This window comes from Neltuma alba, unplaced genomic scaffold (assembly GCF_004799145.2).
Source record: "Neltuma alba isolate B1F8T4 unplaced genomic scaffold, ASM479914v2 tig00000392_pilon, whole genome shotgun sequence".
Taxonomy (NCBI): domain Eukaryota; kingdom Viridiplantae; phylum Streptophyta; class Magnoliopsida; order Fabales; family Fabaceae; genus Neltuma; species Neltuma alba.
The window spans coordinates 42,921-62,578 of record NW_021632032.1 but is presented as its reverse complement, the minus strand read 5'-3'; the positions used below and the strand labels follow the sequence as shown (position 1 = coordinate 62,578).

At 33.2% G+C, this 19,658-nt stretch overlaps 1 protein-coding gene across 2 annotated transcripts; it reads left to right on the top strand.

Annotated features, from left to right (window-relative positions):
- The first annotated feature begins 12,225 nt into the window (after window positions 1-12,225).
- Window positions 12,226-18,888, top strand: LOC114731173 (uncharacterized). 2 transcript variants are annotated; one of them, XM_028918402.1, is made up of 4 exons: window positions 12,226-12,636; window positions 13,091-13,284; window positions 13,709-14,002; window positions 17,565-18,888. In XM_028918402.1, the coding sequence occupies exons 1-4, from the start codon at window positions 12,455-12,457 to the stop codon at window positions 18,782-18,784; spliced, it is 1,890 nt and encodes a 629-aa protein (XP_028774235.1). In that variant the 5' UTR covers window positions 12,226-12,454; the 3' UTR covers window positions 18,785-18,888. The 2 variants fall into 2 exon arrangements, with proteins under 2 accessions (XP_028774235.1, XP_028774167.1); XM_028918334.1 differs by having other exon boundaries at window positions 13,088-13,284.
- The last annotated feature ends 770 nt before the right edge of the window (window positions 18,889-19,658 follow it).

Below are 19,658 nucleotides of genomic sequence, written 5' to 3'. Positions count from 1 at the left end.
AAGTGAAATATTTTTTTAAAAAAAAGAAGAGCACATTCACATCTGTTTTAAGAAAACAGTAGTAAATAGGAAAACTTTTTACTTCTGTTTTGCATCAAAGCAGACGTAAATTCATGTCTGTTTTGGAAAAACAGAGGTAAATTTATGTTTGTTTTACATCAAAACATACATGAATTTACGTCTGTTTTGGAAAAACAGAAGTAAAACAGTGATTTTTTACTTTTGTTCAAAACAGACGTAAATAATATCATTATTCTCCTCTGTTCAAAACAGAAGTAAAAAGTGGGTACTTTTTATGTCCCTTCTTTTCATGTCCCCCAAAACAGAAGTAAAAAGTCATACAAAACAGAAGTAAAAGGTCTTCATTGTAGTAGTGTATTGTTGATTATTTATATTGGATTTTGATTTGTTTTTTTGTTATGGAATAGTAGTATATTGGTTGAGATATTCTATTATACTATTAATTATCATGGCATATGCATTCTATGGAGGGCTGAGATCAGAAGGAGATTTGTACGTTGTTTAATTACCATGTGATATGTCATTACTTGATGTACAGTGGATGGCTTTTGTCAGGGCCCCTTCTTCCATGTTTTCCTTTGGCCAGGATTTTATTAGAGTTATGGGACATGTGACACCTCTTTAGTCTTGTTCTTTTAAGAAGGGCAGTCATAGTCCGAACTTGGACTCTATACCTTTGGTTGGATATATCTCAAGTACTAGTGAGCTTGGGACAATCCAGTTACATGGATTAGTTTCAGTTAGACTACGTGTTAGCATATGGCTCTAGTTAGCAGAATAAAGATGGATAGTGATATAAGGGAGGCTACATAATGGAGGCTACATAATGCATTTATCGTTGCGAAATGCAAGTTGAAAATAAACATGGATTGATCATGTTGTTGATTTAATGATAGAATTTTGGTAAAGTTGACACTAGATGTATATAAATTTATACTAACATCTAGTTTTAATAATATTTATATATGTGTGTGTGTGTTTGTGTGTATATGTTAGGGATTTCATTTATTACTAAGATGTTAAATCTCATCCCTTCTATTAACATTTATAGGTAATGGATTTAGTAGGAAGCAAGTAAAGGCACCAGTGGAGTAAGCTATGAATGCTCTTATATGCTCCTTGAGCATATGTTATATTATTTTTATTTGCCATAACCCTAAGACTTTATCATTTTATTTTGTTAAGATACTTTAAGGATTTATTTTGAAACTATGACATGCTTTATTGTTTGGAAATGTCCATACTTTTTTAGTTTTTTTGTTTATAACCATATATGGAGCCAAAATATGTTAAATGGAATCACATTACATATCAATAGGTATGAAAATCAAATTTTGAAAAATCACTTTCTAGGGTTACTATTCCTTTGGTAACTCTAGAATTTTGGCTAACTTTAAAAATTTATAAATAATTCAAGAAAAATCAAAATGATGTGGTTTTAAGTTTTATTTGAAGCTCTTTTACTTCTCTACGTAGAGAAAATACTCATTAGTCTATTTTCTTTGCTAATCGAGCTTCACATTTTGTGTAAAAAGTACTATCTATTCGGTTAATTTTTCAATTTCTAGCTTTTTACATAATTTCAAAGATTCATAACTTGTGCGTAGCTCCAAATTAAGTGATTTATCAATGTATTTAAAGATTGAAATGTGAGCTGTAATCTCACCAAATCTTGTAGACATATTCTACTATTTGATCAGAAAAGTCATAGCAAAAAGATCATGGTTTTACATGCATTATTAACCCTTTAAAGTGCATTATCTTGAAGGAATTAGGTTATGATTGATGTAATATACTATTAGCATCTATACTATCATATATCCATGCACAATTATATCTCTCAAGTGATGGGAACATAGTCTTTTGCAAGCATTCCTCAAATTATACAAAGTTATAACTAAAAGCCCATGATTGCAAAACATAATTAAGCACATCATTGCATGACATTCTATGCAAATTTCCTCAAGCTTCCACATTCTTCCTTTTTTCTCCTGATGATCCACCCCTTAATGGTGTCATTTGAATATAAAGAGGGATAAGATTTCATAAAACTCTCAGTAGCAAAGAATAACAATTATAATGCTAACAATATAAGGTTATATCATGTTATAAGCCATTCAACATTTTTATGCATTCTCTTACATTATCATGTCATGAAAAAGGAACACATCAGCGTACCATTTAACAACTCAATCATGCATATCGCCAATGCATAGAATGTAAAAAATTAAACATATTACATCATAGCTAACTCAACCACATCATGACATAATAGTAAACAACCTATACAAGTTAACACTAAAATTATAAGTTCTTGCTACCTTGAACAAACCCTTGCTTCTTGCTCTCTTTCCTTTGTTCTTGAGTCTTTTCTTGCCAAATATCAATGCCTATTAGTTACACAATAAGGAATTCTAAATATCAAGTCAAACAACTCCAATAAAACTCAACTAAAAACTCTAACCCTTTATCTTTGATGTTAGGGTTTTTGTATTATCTTTTTCAACATAACTTCCACATGCTTTTCTTACAAGATTTTTCATGTAGAATTCATATTTGAATTTAGATTCATCAAATTTCAACTCTTACCAACTTAACTCCTCTTGGCCAAAAGGTTAGGGTTCTTGGTTTTAAAATTCTATTTTCAACTTTAGTGCTTCCAAATATATTTTCTCAACATAATCCTGCATAATTTTATCTTCTAAACTCATTGGAAGATCAAATCAACTTGAATCAAACCCTAAACCTGAATTTCTCCATTGGTTAAAATACATATCTAAGGGTGACAATTGAAATTCTCCCATAAACCAAGTTATAACATAAGTTTTCAACCATTTTTTATCCTCTAGTCCTTATGCCATCTTTTAATCAGTCATATTTATTTATGTGGTATTTTGGACAGCATTTTATCTTAGGATTTTTGGCCATCAAACTCTATAAAAAATAAATCCTAATCAATCCCTAAACAAGGCAATTAAATTCTTAAAAGATGATTGCTTGAACTTAACTTGGTTTCTCTTCCTTTTTCTTCAATCCAAGAGCAAAACCTTCCCTTCCATGTTTTTCCAATTATGGCCAAATTATACATATATCAAGGGGTACTTATAGGCAAAATTTTAGCCTAGGTTTCTCTTGTTTTGCCCTTGAGAAATGTTATAATTCCATAGTCCACTTGTCTCTTGATCTTGTCTTTCCTTCCATGATCATACCATGTGTCCTCTTGGCTTTTCTAACATTTGACTAAAACTAATATAAAATTATAATTTATCCTCTTCAAATTATGCCCCTTAACAAATGGAAAATTCTAACCTTGTCCTCCCCTCATGAAAATGGCACCAAAATGCCTAGGAAAATAGGAGGAAAAATTATTTTATAAGCTTTAGGTTATTTCACTGTATACTTTCACCGTATTGATTAAAATTTTCCTAGATCCTGCCCAATCCAATAGCTCTAAAAATTTATTTCTTTGTGTCAATAACCCCTCCTTATTAAGGAGAAGTTTCTCAGTTTTTCTTAGGTCAGAATTCAACCTGTAACTCTTTCTATTCAAATTTTTCTGAAATCGATCTTTTATGAGAATAATTCAAATTTAAATATTTTTAAAGCTAACCTTTACACTTTCAAAGGTTGGGAATGCTTTTACAATCAGTTACAAACTCTCAACTAATTTTTCCTCTTTTTTGACTAAATAATTAAGACCTTTGTATATTTTAAATAATTTACTTTGGCTAATGTTCCAATAATTAGCCAAAAATACCAACAATTACATAAATTCTCTAATAAGTTATTTTTATCTGTTTTTTAATCTTTTATTGCTCAAATACTATTCTAAACACTTTATTCTATTTTTCATGAATTTCTAGAAATTTTCAAAAATTTCATGCATAATTTCCAATATTACCCTTCCTTGACTAGAACTTTTCAAAATAACAGTCCGGTCCCTGCCTGGATTTCACTTTAAAAGTTGTTTCATCTCTGTTTCTACTAAACTACCTAAAATCAAAGATAAGGGTTAGGTTTTATGTCAAGTCAAGTCATTGATGTTGTTTGAGTTGAAACTTAGAATGCCTCTATTGTATATTTGATGGGCATTCTCTAGTAGCAAGAAAAGCTCCAAGGACGAAGGAAAGGAAGTGAGAGTCAAGCTTGAAAGAAGTAGCAAGAACTTACAACTTTGATGTTAACTTGCATTGTTTGTTTGTTTGCTATATGTTTTTATGCCATAAGGTAGATGAGCTAGCTATAATGTGATATGTTAAACTCCTTGCATTTGATGCCTTGTCAATATGTACAGTTGAGTTGTTAAATGGTATGATTATGAGCTCCCTTTCCATGGCATGATAATACTAGTGAATACATGAGAATGATGATTGATATATATAGCTTGACATAATATTGTATTGTTAGCATTTTTGTTGTGATTCATTACTACTGAGATTTTTATGAAATATCACCCCTTCTATATTTAAAATGACACAACTTAGGGGCTGGCTCATCAAGAGGCAAAGGCAAAGAAATGGAGCTACTATGAAGAATTTTATGCAATGTTATAGAATTATGAACTTTTGTCTTGGTTTATGTATATTTGAAATAATTATGGATGAATGTATGAAGTAGTAACCTTAACTTATGTCTATATTACAGTATGGACAGATATGTATGATAAATGAGTTACATGATTTGTCTATAGCTCAAAAAGTCTAAGAAATGATATTAAAGAGATAGTAATTAACTTGAAATGTCATAATTTCGTGAGCATAATTTTTTAACCAAATGAATGAGTCTAGCCATGAGATTTGGCAAACAAAGAGTGCTCATCCTAAACTTTAAATAGAGTGATAGATAACCTAATTTGGAGTTATGTATGAAAAGTTATAAATTTTTGAAATTATAGCAACGACTTGGAAAATGGAAAATTCATGAAATGAATAGTACTTTTTGTACGAAATATAGAGCCTAAATGAAAAGCGAAAGGGATTAGTAAGTATTTTTTTTCTATGTAGACAATTAAAAGAGTTTCAAATAGAACTTGGAATCACTTCATTTTGATTTTCTTAGAATTAATTATGAATTTCAAAGTTGGCAAAAATTTTAGGATTACCAAATAAGTAGTAATATGTAAACTTGGATTTTCTAATCTTAAAGTGATGAAACCTAGTTCTTTTTGCTTCTATTTGATTACTTATGTGGTGAAAAGAAGAAACGTGACAATAAACTTGGTTATCCTATGTTATGGATTGTTTGTGTGAAGTTTGAACTTTTGATTTCAACAACTTTAGACTTGAAAATTTAATTGGTTAATGGTTATGATGTTATTATTATGATGGATTGATGGTTTAATTATTTATTTATTTACTGCTTCCTAAGTTATTTTTGGCTTTTAAGCTAAAAAGGTTCAATAGGAATGAGAATATAAGATAATATTTTCATGTCTTTAAATTTGAATAGGTTTTAGATTCTATTTCTTAAACAAGTTCTCATAACCTGCATATAGCCGCCTAGTTAAACCAGCCTATTTAATAATGGGCTTAAACAGGTATCTAGCCTGTAGCTGTGTAAACTTAAACTAGCAGGCCATGGGTTAGGGGTCGAGTTGCCTAACCTACCTATTACTCTTCCCTAGAATTAATGCACTTTTTTTTTTAAAATTAAAGTCTGATTAATAGAATGCACTTAATACTAATGTGCTACACACTCAACTTTTAATAACCTTAATTAACAAAACAACTATTAACACACATCACAAGCAAGCATAATTCATAGAATCAGTCCATATTAACATGCTAACTAATTCAATACAAATTAACTCAATTGAAATATACATTGATATAACAAAGTACTTAACTACCACTATCCAAATCCAATCACACATAATCTAGCTCAACACAAATGGAGTCCAAACTCTATCTCGATAACACATAATTATAGGTACATCTATAACAACAAAAATCTAAGCAATACATTAGAGAATAAAACACTAAATGGAACTAGAACACTTTCCTAATGAAAAAGACCCATTGCTTAGTCACCAATCACCTCAAGAGGTAATAAACCTCTGCTGTTCATAACTCCAATGGTGACTCCCAACAACTGCCATGTGTCACACCCTGATAATTTTATTCTAATTGATGAATGATTTGTGACTGACTAAGGCCAAATAGTATAGTAGACTGGTAGAGGATCCAGGCTATGAGGAAAAATCAGGATAGGGACATAACGGTCATTTTTGAAAAGATCGGTCAAGAAAGGGCAGTATTGGAAATAATGTCCAAAATTCCTGAAAATTCCCAGAAAATCATGAAAAATAGAAAGGAGGGTACAGGATAATGTTTGAGGCTTAGAAGATGAATATAAGATTAAAAATAATTTATCAGGGAATTATTTGTAATTATTGGAATTTTTGGTTAATTAAGGAAAATTAGCCAATTTCCATTATTTAAAATATATAGAGGCCTCAAAAATTCAAGAAAAAATAGGGATAAATTATGTGACATATTATCCTAATTTATAAAATTACTTCCCACCTTTGGATGTACAAAGGTTAGCTTAAAGAATATTTATTACCGAATTATTATCGGTAGAATAGTGATTTTTGACAGAATAAAATTTAGAAAATTATAGAGGGAGGTAAAACTTGAGAAAAATCATGGATTACCCTTGGAATGAGGGGAATTTAATGAGGTGTTGAAATCAAAATTTTGTGACAGTAAATTGGACAGGATTGTTGGAAAATCGGACCGGAAATACACAAATAATCAGTGGATTGCACTGATTATTGGATGAGTCATTTTTTTCCAATATTAAGAGTAATATTTCGGCCAAAAATAAAGGGGGAGGACAAAGTTGGAATTTTCCAAATTGTTCAAGGGCATAAAGGGAAATAAGAGACAAAACATTAAAATAATATTTTATTTCCACATGAAAATCACATGGTGATTAGGTGTCCATCCATGTGTCAACTTCTTATGGTGTGTGCCCTAAGATTTGTCCATGTGTAAAGTAGAAAAAAAATGGACGGCCGAGATCGCATCTTTTTCCCGAAGGGCATTTTTGGAATTTTGAAATGTTAAAGCCTATAAATACCCCCCCTTCCATGAAGAATTCGGCCAAAGTGGTTTGCATGAGAGGGAATGTTGTGTTCTTGAGTTCTAGGAGAGAGAAAGGAAGAAAGAAGAGAGAGAAAGGGAGAAAGCAAGGTTAGACACCTCTAATCGCCGATTAAGAGCTAATTAAGGTACGTTTACCTCCCTAAGTGTTAATTATTTTTAGTTAATTATTTATTTGAGGAAGATTAGGATTAATTACCTTGATTAATTATGGTTTAGTGATAGCTAAGATTAATCATGTTATTTGATTAAAGATTAGTAAGTAGTTAAGGTTAGCTACCTTGATTAATTAGTAATTAGTTATTAGTTATGCTAATTGAAGGATGATTAATAATGATTAATCATGTTGATTAAGGAATGATTAAAGGTTAATCATACTGATTAGAGAATGATTAATGATTAATCATGTTGATTAAGGAATGATTAAAGGTTAATCATCTTGATTAGAGAATGATTAATGGTTAATCATGTTGATTAGAGAATGATTAATGGTTAATCCATAAGGGATTAGTGACTTAGTCTTAGAAGATTATGTTGTACTAATGACTATGTGACTTGATGACCTTAATTAAATATTGGATTAAGGATTAAGGGTTAGTGATTAACCAAGAAAGCATGATTAATCATGGATTAAGGAAGAATTCCAAGACCTTAATTGAGGATTAAGGCTTGGTCAAACCAAGGTCAAAGGTTTAGGAAAGGTATACAGAAATTATAAATTAAAAGGTACAAGGGTAGCATTATATTGAGAAAGAATGATATACTGGATATGGAATTTACCATACCCTTACTGTATGGTTGATAGGCAATTTTCTGGAAAGCTAGGAGGATCTCAAGCAAGGAAACAAGGAGAAAACATTAAGCGTGGAATTGAGGTAGCGTGAACTTGCAATTATTTTGTTGACCTGTATTTGGTGTTTCTGCTATGTGTGTTTATGTGCCATGAGAATGTTTATGCCCAGATGATGTGAACTCCTTGCAATGTATGCCTTGGCTCTTGCATGATTGAGTTGTGACCAGAATGATTATATGCTCCATGATATGATGACATGGATACAGAATGGTTATGGCATGGCATAAAGACTAGAAATGTTATTTTATTGCATGTAGCATGACATCTTATGCATGTTGACTTGATGGTTGTATGTTCAATGCTACTGGGATTTCTATGAAATCTCATTCCTCCTATAACATGATATCCTAGGTGCCACTACTGCCAAGGAGAAGGGAAAGAAAATAATCATGGCTTGAGGAAGTTATGAATTATGTATTGTATTATACGGTTTGAACCTTTCTCTTTCAAGCCATGTAAGCATACTCTGATCATGAACACATGATATGATAACCTTTTTGAATGTATATTAATGATAGAGTAGCTTTATATGTAATTATAGTATGCTTATAGTGAACAACGAAATGCTGTTAGAATTAGTGATAAAGGGGATAAAAATGGTCTAGATTTGACCAAACTTTGACCAACGAAGACCCTGGTCAATTGGTTGACTGTTTCCCTGAAATTTGGCATGCAAATAGATCTTATTTTTCCCTTTAAAATGAGTGGTAAAGCGTCACAATCGGAGATCTGTGTAAGAAGTTATGCCTTTCCAAAGTTAGGCAAAAATCCTGGAAAATAGAAAAATGACCAAATGAACAGTACTTTTCAAAATTAAAAGCGGATGTGTTTCTGATTAAAGTGGAACCTGAGGTCATTTTTCCTTGATAGATGATGTTAAGAGCTTCGAGTGAGACTTGGAACGACCTTGTTTCGATTTTTCTAGAATTAGTTATGATTTTCCAAAGTTATGCCAAGTTTAAGATTACAATGAATAGTAATGCGGAAAAGAAATTTTCAAATTCAGGTTTTCAACCCGGTAACCTTAAATTGCGCTTCCGAATATCTTAACTTGGCACAATATAAGGTCGTAAATATAAGGTGTTACACCATGCACCTTTAGCCATGGAAGATAGGATGGAAGAAGATGGAAAGATGAAAGAAAGTAGAAGAAATGAAGCAAGAAGGGAAAATCAAGTGGAGAGAGCAGAGATGGAGATTGAATTAAAGAATTACACAAATGAGGGGGCTAGGGTTTGAATATGTTATGTTCATAAGTGTTCTAGGTCAAAAATAGGTTGAATTGTTAATGATCCATTTCAATTGCTTCAGATTTGAAATGATGAGTTGGTTATAAATGCCTCTTACTGTAGTGCAAATTTTCTTGGCCGTGGCGAAGATTCTAGATTAGCACCTCTATCACGCCACAGATTTTCTTGGCCACAACATAAATTCCAAAAATCTTGAATCTTCAGGCTTTGTTGCTCCTTGTTTGAGTCTATGCATTTTCTTTCTTCTTATTACAAGGTACCTACAAGATAAAATAGCATTGTGTAGCATCAAAAGATCCAAGAAATTCAATTAAAACAAGAGCAATTACAAAAACATGCAAATTAAAATTTAAAACCATGCAATCACTCTAAATTCACCAAAAGATACAAAATAAGAAATAATGTACAAATAACTCGCCAAATGCACTCAAAATATAATGTAAAATACTATATAAATTTGGTATGATCATATAGCCTGATATTTAATACCTAGAACTCATCTTTTAATATATAAAGATATTATATAAAATGATTAAATGTTAAATATACTTTGTTAGCATTTATATTAATTGAGTTAGTATTTTTCATTAACGAAAACAATGTTATTAATATCAAGAGATTGAAAATACATTTGATAAACTTAAAAAGCTATGTTAAAATTTAATGTAAACTTGAAGGACACAACATATTCATTAACCAAAAATTGCTAGTATAGTTTTATAGAGTCACCATTTAAATTCATTGTGTCATTATTTTTCATTAATAAGATCAACGATATTAACATTTAGTGATTGAAAATATATTTTGCATATTTAAGGAACCTGACGTAAAGTTATAATTTCATGGTCAATGTATGCGTTCGGTTCGTTAACTTTACATCAGTTTTAATTTATAAAATTTAATAGTTTTTTTGACTAAAATTGAAAGAATTAAGGAAAAGGACAATAAAATAATACTTTAATTTAAAATCCCTAAATATTCCCCTGAGTAAGATAAATTCCATTTTAGTCATACAAAACTAAATAGAAATTTTGAAATTTGTTAAAGTTAATGACTATATTGTCCTTATGTCATATGTTCTTATTTTGTGAAAATATTTTGAAAACATGTTAATTGCATCATCAAATTTATTAATAGCATTGCATGACTTGTTAGCCACGCTGTAGAAGTTGAAAAATTCTCAATTCATTAAACACTCATAAAACCCTCAAAGTTTGTGAATAACGTTATTAAAGTTGTTGATATAGTTACACAAATTGTTAACCATGTGAGTGAAATTGAAAAAGAAAATCCTACTTTCATAATTTTTTGAAAAATAGGTTGGTAATTGTATTACCAAACTTGTTAATACTATTATATGCTTGTCATGTAACACAATTATATGAAAGTGGGACTTTTCCAACTTGAGTGATACGGTTAACAACTCTTGCAATAATATTAACAACTCTAATAATTCTATTCACAATGTGATCTGAGAGATATTTGACCTCGAGAGATTTTTGAGTGCTTAATAAATGGAGAGTTTTTTTTAACTTTTATAGTATGATTGACAAGTCATATAACAATATTAACAAATTTGATAATGGAGTTAGCAACCTATTTTCTAGACAAATGTGAAAGTGAGATTTTTTCAACTTTAGTAACACAGTTAACAACTTTTGTAACAATATTCACAATTCTAATAATGCTATTTACTAAGTGACTTGAGAGGTATTTTGACTTCAAAGAATTTTTGATTGTATGATGAATTGAGAATTTTTCCACTTCTGCAATGTGACTAATAAGCAATATGATTAACAAGTCATGTAATACTATTAACAAATTTGATAACATAATTAACATGTTTTCAAAATATTTTTATAAAATAAGCATAAAGGACATAATAGCAGCATAGTCATTTCAACAAATTTTGTTTTATGCACTTTAGCTAAAAATTTATTTTGATACTTTTATAATATTAGCGTTGGCCACACCACAAATAGTAATGAAAGTTAGGCAAATTTAATAGCTGTTGTTTTTCTTTGATTTTATAAGTTTATGGGTGTTTTTCTATTTAAAAAAAAAACTTATAGTGGTTGGTATATTTTGGATAATAATAATAACAACAACAATAGTCTTTATTATTATTTTTGCATTTTTATAATTATTAATTAGGGGGAAAAAAACAAGGGAAAATTTCACTGTAGGACCGCACAAGATAATTAATCTCAAAGAGCCTCCAAAACTTTCTGAAATCTCACTGCAGGACCAAGGGGCCAATCTGATATTAATTCCACAAACGAAATGACGCCACTACCCTTAGCATTAGGTGAACCAATCCACATGTGAACGGACTGATTCCACGTGTGAATATATGTATTTATTCTGCAAATTGACTAGTTCCCTTTGCAAATGCGCTCTCTCACACTTGTTCCTTCACGGACGCATATATCAGGTGAACCAGTCCACATGTGAACGGACTGATTCCACATGTGAATATATGTATTTATTCTGCAAATTGGCTAATTCCCCTTGCAAATGCACTCTTCCGCACTTGTTCCTTCACGGATGCATGCATCAGGTGAACCAGTCCACATGTGAACGGACTGATTTCACATGTCAATATATGTATTTCATTTGCAAATTGGCTAGTTCCCATTGCAAATGCACTCTTCCGCACTTGTTCCCTCCTACTAGGGGCAGTGGCGTCATTTCATTTGGGTAATATCAGATTGACCCCTTGGTCCTGCAGTGAGGTTTCAGAAAGTTTTGGGGGCTCTTTGAGATTAATTGTCTTCTGCGGTCCTACAATGAAATTTTCCCAAAAAACAATGTACTGAACCGGTGGCCCCCGGCGGGACCGCCAGTTGGAGGCCAAACCTTTGTCCACATTTCCCACCAAACGAAGCCAAATCCCTAAATTCGCACGCCTCACAAAAGGACATTAGATACTTCTAGAACAAAGAAGGGAAAGAAAATTATTAAATTTCAATTTTTTAGGCCAGATCAATTTGAAACCCAAAAAAAAAAAAAAAATGAAAATTCCCAAATCTGAATGGAATTCTATGCCCTAATCCAATTCCTAACTGCCGGACCCTCCGCCTACGACGGTTTCCGGACCCTCCGTTCATCGTTTATCTTCGCCGGCGGCTGAGTCACCGTTACTATTTCAACGTGTGTGTGTGAGGGAGAGTGAGAAGCTGGGAAAGCGAAGGAAAGAGAAAGAGGAAGAGGGGCCGGAAGAGATGGATAGTCCGGGGTCTGGTTCGGTTGATTGCGGCGTGGGATCGATTGTATGGGTGCGAAGGAGAAATGGGTCGTGGTGGCCTGGTCAAATACTGGGTCCGGAAGAGCTTTCGTCTTCACATCTCACATCTCCTCGGTCAGGAACTCCTGTTAAGCTTCTTGGTAGGGAAGATGCGAGCGTGTAAGTATCTTTATTTGCCTTTTAATCACTAGTGTTTCGTCTTGATTTAAAAGTTAAGCAATTCATATCTGGTTTTCGATCCACTAGTTTGGTGCCCTGCTATTGGTTCGTGTACAATACATTCTGGTAATTGTTCTCTACTTCAAAAGAAGCTCAGCTTAATTTTAAATATCACTGCTTTTTGCTTCGACCTTACTGGTTTGGCGGCTAGTGGTAACTAAGTTAAGGATTGTTCTCTTTAGTTGTTCGTTAGAGGTGCAGTTAGATTCAACGCCTGCTTCAGCGCCTTAAAAATTCTTGAACTCTTAGGCTAAAATATATGCATATATAAAACCATACGTTATACATATATATACATGTTATGAGTGTCAGGTGCACCAATGTGTCTATTACTTAGCATCATTAATAGTTGATAATGTAATGTTTCCCCTTATATGCTGGCATATCTTAGCAGGGATTGGTACAATTTGGAAAAATCCAAGCGTGTGAAGGCATTCAGATGCGGTGAATTTGATGACTGTATAGAAAGGGCTGAATCCTCCCAGGGGATGCCGATAAAGAAAAGAGAGAAATATGCTCGTCGAGAAGATGCTATTCTTCATGCTCTTGAACTTGAGAAGCAATTGTTGAAGAAGGATGGAAAATCAGGTATTATATCTTATAAAACCGATTGTGCATCATCTAGTGCTGTTCAAAAGGGAATGATTACATCTCCAAAACATTTGGAAATGATAATGAGAAACACTCAAATTTCCATTTCACATGTTTTACCTTCGGACTCAGCCTGTGATGGACACTTTACTGAGTAGGAAACTTGGCCCTTTAAAGAAAGCTTTCATCTTCTGTTGATCCAACTTTTTGTCACAAACTCACTGTTGATTATAATTATCAGGCTATTACAAGAAGTAGCCTTTAAATTTTTTGTACTGAGGAAAGTTGTCAGGTGAGAGATGTGTTAAGAATATAGTACAAAGAGGCCTATAAATTGCTTTTCTTGGTTCAACTTATGAACAAGTTAACCATATTATGGACAATGCAGGTTGACATCAGTTCTGTTTATCTTTTTTGTCAGGAGTTGGGCAAACAGGAGTTGGTTACCGAGCAAAGAGGAGCAGATGTATGTACATGCCTGCAGAGTCTAGTGATTCTCTAGACTACAAAGAGCCTTCATCCCATGTTGATATGTCATCCTCCCAGTTCGGAGGAGAGGTCCCTCATCCCAGTTCTTTGGCTGAAGAGAGTGAATCTGCTTTTATGGATGATGTTGAGTCCGATTCCTCCGATACTGGTTCTACTGATTCTGATTCTGATTCAGATTCTTCTGAGACGGAACCAGACATAGATGAGGAGATGGCTTTGCTTTCAGGTTTGGTATCTGCTATATCTGTGTTTTCAACTTTTATCATCTTAGTGTGATTTATTTGATTGATTGCCACAATGTTAAAAATTGCGCTTCATGGATTCTGACAATTCCTGTTTTATTGAAGTTTCACTTCTTTTAGTCTGCATCATCAACATCCTCCTCCTCATTGTTTTGCATTCAAAATTGTTTAGTTATAATTGTATGATTATGTGGAAGCTGGAGTATGTTCTGTGTCAGTTTCTTTCTCATGAAGTTGTCAATTTAATCTGAGTTCCTACATTGATACTTTAAGTGCCTTTCATTCTTTATTTCCTTCCTTCCTCCTCCTTCTTTATAACTGCTGTGATTTTGAACAATATTTTATTCTGGAGAGTAGCTTAGAATTAGCTAAGTACAACATTACGAGTCCTTGCTTACTCCTTTTCTTCTCTAAGTTACATCAGAAATATCTACCATGCCTGTATTAATTGCCGAAGTTGCTAACTATCATAATTTCCCCATAGATTGGCTGAGGTCCCTGGATATTTTGATAGGAACATTTTAAAAACCACATCTCCCATGCTAATTCCTGATGTTGAAGGTGCCTAAGACAATATACATCTCTTATTAGAACTCCATTCTACCAGATCAGAATGCCAGTGTGGACTCTAGTCCCTGACGTTGCAATTGTGTCTTTGACTAGAATCCATGCACTACAACTTGACGTCCATAGGCTGGCTATGCACTAACTTTCTTGCTCTATCCAAACATTAAAATGATTCCAGTGCATCCCATATAAATGCCAAATGAGAATCCCATTTATCTTTTGGGGTACTTAAGTTTCGTAAATTGCAGTTGGGTCCTAAGTCCTAACAAAAATTAAATGATTGGATTTAAAATACTAGATATTTGTAATTTTTTTGAGTACTAAGATATTTGCTTGCACAAAAACTTGGAAGGAATACTTATGCCAATTTTCTTTACTAAACCTTGTTGTTAGACTTAGGAAATTTTCTTTTTTTTTTTTAATTATTTATTGTCTTGGATTAGGTCCGTGGCCCTTGGTTTCCTTTTATTTCCCTTCTAAGAGTAATTTGTGGAAAGGTTTTTCAGACATTGAAGAAGAAGAAATTGAATTTGAATTGGAAGAGTTTCTGCAACTCTTAACACTACAATAGGTTTATTAAGATACAAAATGTTTTGAAGACAGAATGTTGTCAAATTTAAACAAACTTAGAGTGCTTCCCATGCATTGGATGGAATTTGGCAGGAGCTGTTCCCTTCATAACTTGTGAACAATCCCTGTGCTTTTTATATTTTATATTTATATTGATATTTCTGGATTAGAACTTCGGGTTTTATTTGATTTTCCTTTCCATTTTATTCAAAACATACAATGAAATGTTAAATCATTATAAGTGTGACATAACTATTCTATTATGGTGTCTAAACACAATATTTAGTGATATATTCTAGATGCCAAAACTTTGTCCTTTTATAATGAATGCAATTTCAAGCAAAAATAATCATATTCTTTATTTATGTAGCTGTATCAAATATCAATGTCTCATTTATGGGGAATGTGTATACATTTGCTTCAGGGACTTGGGGCTAATGAGTTGAATTTTTTGCAGTATGGTTTGTATTAAGAAAGAAACTAATTTTGGTTGGTTGGGTCTATCCTGTGGTGGTTTTCTTTTTTTTTTTTTTCTTTTTTTTTTTACATGGTGGAGATGCAGTTGTTCCTTTATGGCCCAGCACGTCTTGAGCCCCTTGTGTAAGTTTAAATTGTACTCCCAAGTTACTCTATTTTGGGGCATCCCGAAAGAGTAGTTATATACACATAACCTCCTACACAAAGCTGAGGAGAACTGTTGTCTACCTATATATTCCCACCACCTTACTTGGGATGGAGGTTGAGAGGGGGAATAAGAGGGACACCAACAGTATTCTTCCTTGTTGATACCTGTTCTTCAAATTGAGCGCATCTGAAGTCTACCTCTTCATTCTCACCTCAAGTCACAACTTGATTAGTGAAAGAACCTGCATTGTTATCAGCCCTGAAACAGAGTGATGTACATGAAAGATAGGAGGGGAGAGAGGGGAAATGGAGAGAAGAGAGAGATATATAGATAGATGTGAGGGAGAGTAACTCAATTCATTATCATTCCAAGCCTCCTTGCGATTAGTCCTTAGCTACTAATGGTAATCTCTCCTACTTAACCCCAACTAACTACTAAACCTTTCTTATTTATTATATTTACACATTAGAATGGTACTAGAAGACCAGATTTGTTAATCACAGGATGAGCAGGGAAAGCTCTCTTGAAAAATGTTATTTTTAGTCCTCATTGGCCGCTCTTGCCTCCTAATGCCCTGTTCCAGTTTCTAAGGTTCTCAACGATTGAAAATGTATCTGTTTGGTGAAATTGCAAGTTGCCTTTGATTTCCATTTTACGAAGCTACCCAGCCATGTCTTTTTCCCCCTTTAGTGAAATGACTTAGAACTCATTTTAAGCGTACACAATGATATTTTGACAAAATGGCCCATGTCAAGTAACTTTGGAACAATTATCTGAACTACCACAATCACTGGATTTGAAGTTGAAGGTGATGATGTGTTATATATGGATTTCACTTTTCATTGAATGAATTTTCAAGGGATTTATGCATGATCTCTGCATTTATTCTCAGACTTAGCTAGTGATCCGTGAAAAATGAGCAAAGTTAGTTGTCTTAGCTAGAAGAGAATAAAACATCAGTTGTGTAAATTAGAATTGGAAAAGCAATGAGAACTGATGTATTCTCTAATATCCCCATGATTCCATAAATGGAGACATGTCATGTCATGTAGGCGATTGATTGAGGAATGATTTGTCAATTAAGTAACAACATTTTGTCCTTAGCTGTTATTGGTACCCATGAAAAGAAATTACTGTTAGAAATATAAGAAATGGTCAATCTTTGATTGCCTTTGGGAGTGGATCGTGTTGGGTTTTTATTCCCCTCATTTTCGGGTGAAAAATAAAAATGTTGGGGTTGGGCGCCTGTGAATATGATTATGCTACCTGCTGATAATTTAGTGCTGTGGTTCCTTGTCTCTTTGTTAATCATATGATTGTTGTTGATAAGAAAAGATCCTCTAGCTTATCTTTAGGAGTTCCCTCTTGCTGCTTTTTTGAAACTTAATTCCTTTGTTCAATCTGTAGCATAACAATGTGACATGGCATCTTTAAAAGTTATTTGCTGTAGAAAATGCAATGTTTAATTGCTTTTTGATTTTTTAATGTGTGGTTGCTGACGTGCATCAAAGGAAAATTGAATTGCTGTGTTAAGTGGGTGTTTGGTTGCCTTGAAAAGCACTTTAGAAAAGTGTTTTTATGTAAGTCGAGACAAAACTATTTTTATATACTTCGTATATTTAAAAATCACTTTTAGAATCATGGTTTAGTTTTCAACTAAATACCTCCTAGGACTGAAACCTTCCCCAATGAGCATGTTTTCTTCGTGCTAATATTACATTGCTTGCTTGGGTTTTCTTTTACATGCTTCTTTTGCTCTTATCAAGTCACTCCTGTAACTGCAGAACCTGGTCGTGGTGCTGAAGAACATGGAAGCACTAGCAGTGAGGAGCCTGATGAGTTGGCAATTTCCAGTGATATGCCCCATCTGTATCCTCGTAATCCTATTACTTCAAATGAAGCTGTATCCAAATGGCAACTAAAAGGGAAAAGAAATAGTCGTAACCTTATGAAAAGGTCTGTTGGTATTCCTGATGGAAGAGTTACTTTGTATGGGGCAGATGCTGAACGAAGAAGTCATTTAAGCCACAAGAGGTTGAGGCCTGATTTGCATTATTACAGAAATGATTTTACTGATGTTTTTAATGAGGCTGATCAAATGTTTGGGTTGGAAGATGATTACTCCCCATCTTATAGGGCTATGTCAAAAGGTCGAAACAATGTTCACCGTGGACATGGTTGGCTTGATTGGGATTGGGATGATCAACCCACATTGAAAGGATATTGGGATGTCAAAGGGTATGCACCAGTTTATGGTGATCGCCGTCATTTCAATGGCAGAATGAGGTCACCACTGGTAAATGTAGATTTAAAGGTTCAAGCTAGCTATCGAAAAGAGCCCGTTCCCATTGTTTCTCTCATGAGCAAGGTAGATGGCAAGGCAATAATAGGACACCCAATTCAAATTGAGGTCCTTCCTGATGGTTCGTCTGATACTCTTGTTTCTACAATTGATGACCTAAACAATGATGGCATTGGCGTTGATGGAAGCAGCATGCTTCCACCTGCATGGAGGACTGCGAGGAGGACTGCAAATTTCCGTGTCCCACGCCCCCCTGTATCATCATCAAACGGTGCTGAAGCTTCTACAGAGTTATCCTTCTTAGATCAAGAAAGAAAATTTGAATACAAGAAATTAAATGCTGGAAGTTTTAGTGACAAGCCAAGCCTATCAAGGAAGAGCAGTATTGAGGTTCCTAGGCTTTCAACTGACAAGAAGCCATTGAAAAAGGTGCCTAGGAAAGCAAGCTTGTCATCTAGCCAGAAAACTAGAACTCTGTCTTCATTGTCTATTGAACATAATTTTAGTAAAAAGCCATTACATGATGGCATTCGTTATCGTTCAGATAGGTTGATTAAACCAGACGTCTCTGGGCCCCCCACAGTAGCTTGCATACCTGTCAAATTAGTGTTTAGTAGATTACTTGAGAAGATAAATAGGCCACCATCAAAAGTAACTAGTAATGCTGCTTCGTTGAATACTGCTGTGGAGAGAAATTCATAGGTTACATGTACATTTGTTATATGGAAACAATAATCCGACAGTGTAGTGCAACAATTTGTTGGTTGTGTCCTTTAGACAAGGGAACTCCTCCCTTCATCATTGTATTGTCAGCATTTTTAGGTTGAGCGTGTAACTAACTAATTCATCCCATGTTTAGATAAATAACAGGCAAATGGAGTCACTCTGTTTGCCAGATAACGGATTCATGAGGCATTGAGATAATAAATAACTGTCCAAGCCATTCTCATCTTTACAATTACAATCACTATATTAGCAATATAATGGTCTAATTGCATACTTTCTCCGGAACTTTATATAAGTTATCTTTTGAAATTTTACGGTACAAAATGTAAATCATTTTTGCAAGGGTTTGTGAATCGATGTTTTATTTTAAAAATGCCCTTGTCAACTTTCATTGAGGGCGCATAGGATATTGTTTCCAGGTTATGGTATTTATTAGAGATAAAAATGAAAAGTAATTTTTAGATAACTTTATTAATGTATCACCTTTGGTTTTTAATATAAGAATTAGATAACTAATTTGAGAGTATTAAAGAAATTAGTTAAGTTAGTTATTTATCACAAATATGTGTTGATTTTTTTAAACTATCACTTTTAATTTTGGATTACTAGAAAATCCCATGCAATTACCAGGAATTTTTGGAAAAGGATGGGAGATAAAGTGGATTAAAGTCTTATATTTAGGACTAAATTTACTACTCAAGTAGCTCTTATATTAAGGATTGAGTGTAGTAATTATTTTTTTAACTTTAATGAGGTAGTTAAAAATAGTATTAAGATGCAATTTTATCTTAAAGATTTATCTTAAGGGACATTGGGCATCATAAAGTTTACTTAGGTGCATAAATATACA

Excerpts from the sequence above, each read along its gene's own strand:
- LOC114731173 (XM_028918334.1), top strand. The coding sequence starts at position 12,455 with ATGGATAGTCCGGGGTCTGGTTCGGTTGATTGCGGCGTGGGATCGATT. Across the intron at positions 13,285-13,708 it reads GAAGAAGGATGGAAAATCAG|GAGTTGGGCAAACAGGAGTT; the intron begins GTATTATATCTT and ends CTTTTTTGTCAG. Across the intron at positions 14,003-17,564 it reads GGAGATGGCTTTGCTTTCAG|AACCTGGTCGTGGTGCTGAA; the intron begins GTTTGGTATCTG and ends CTGTAACTGCAG.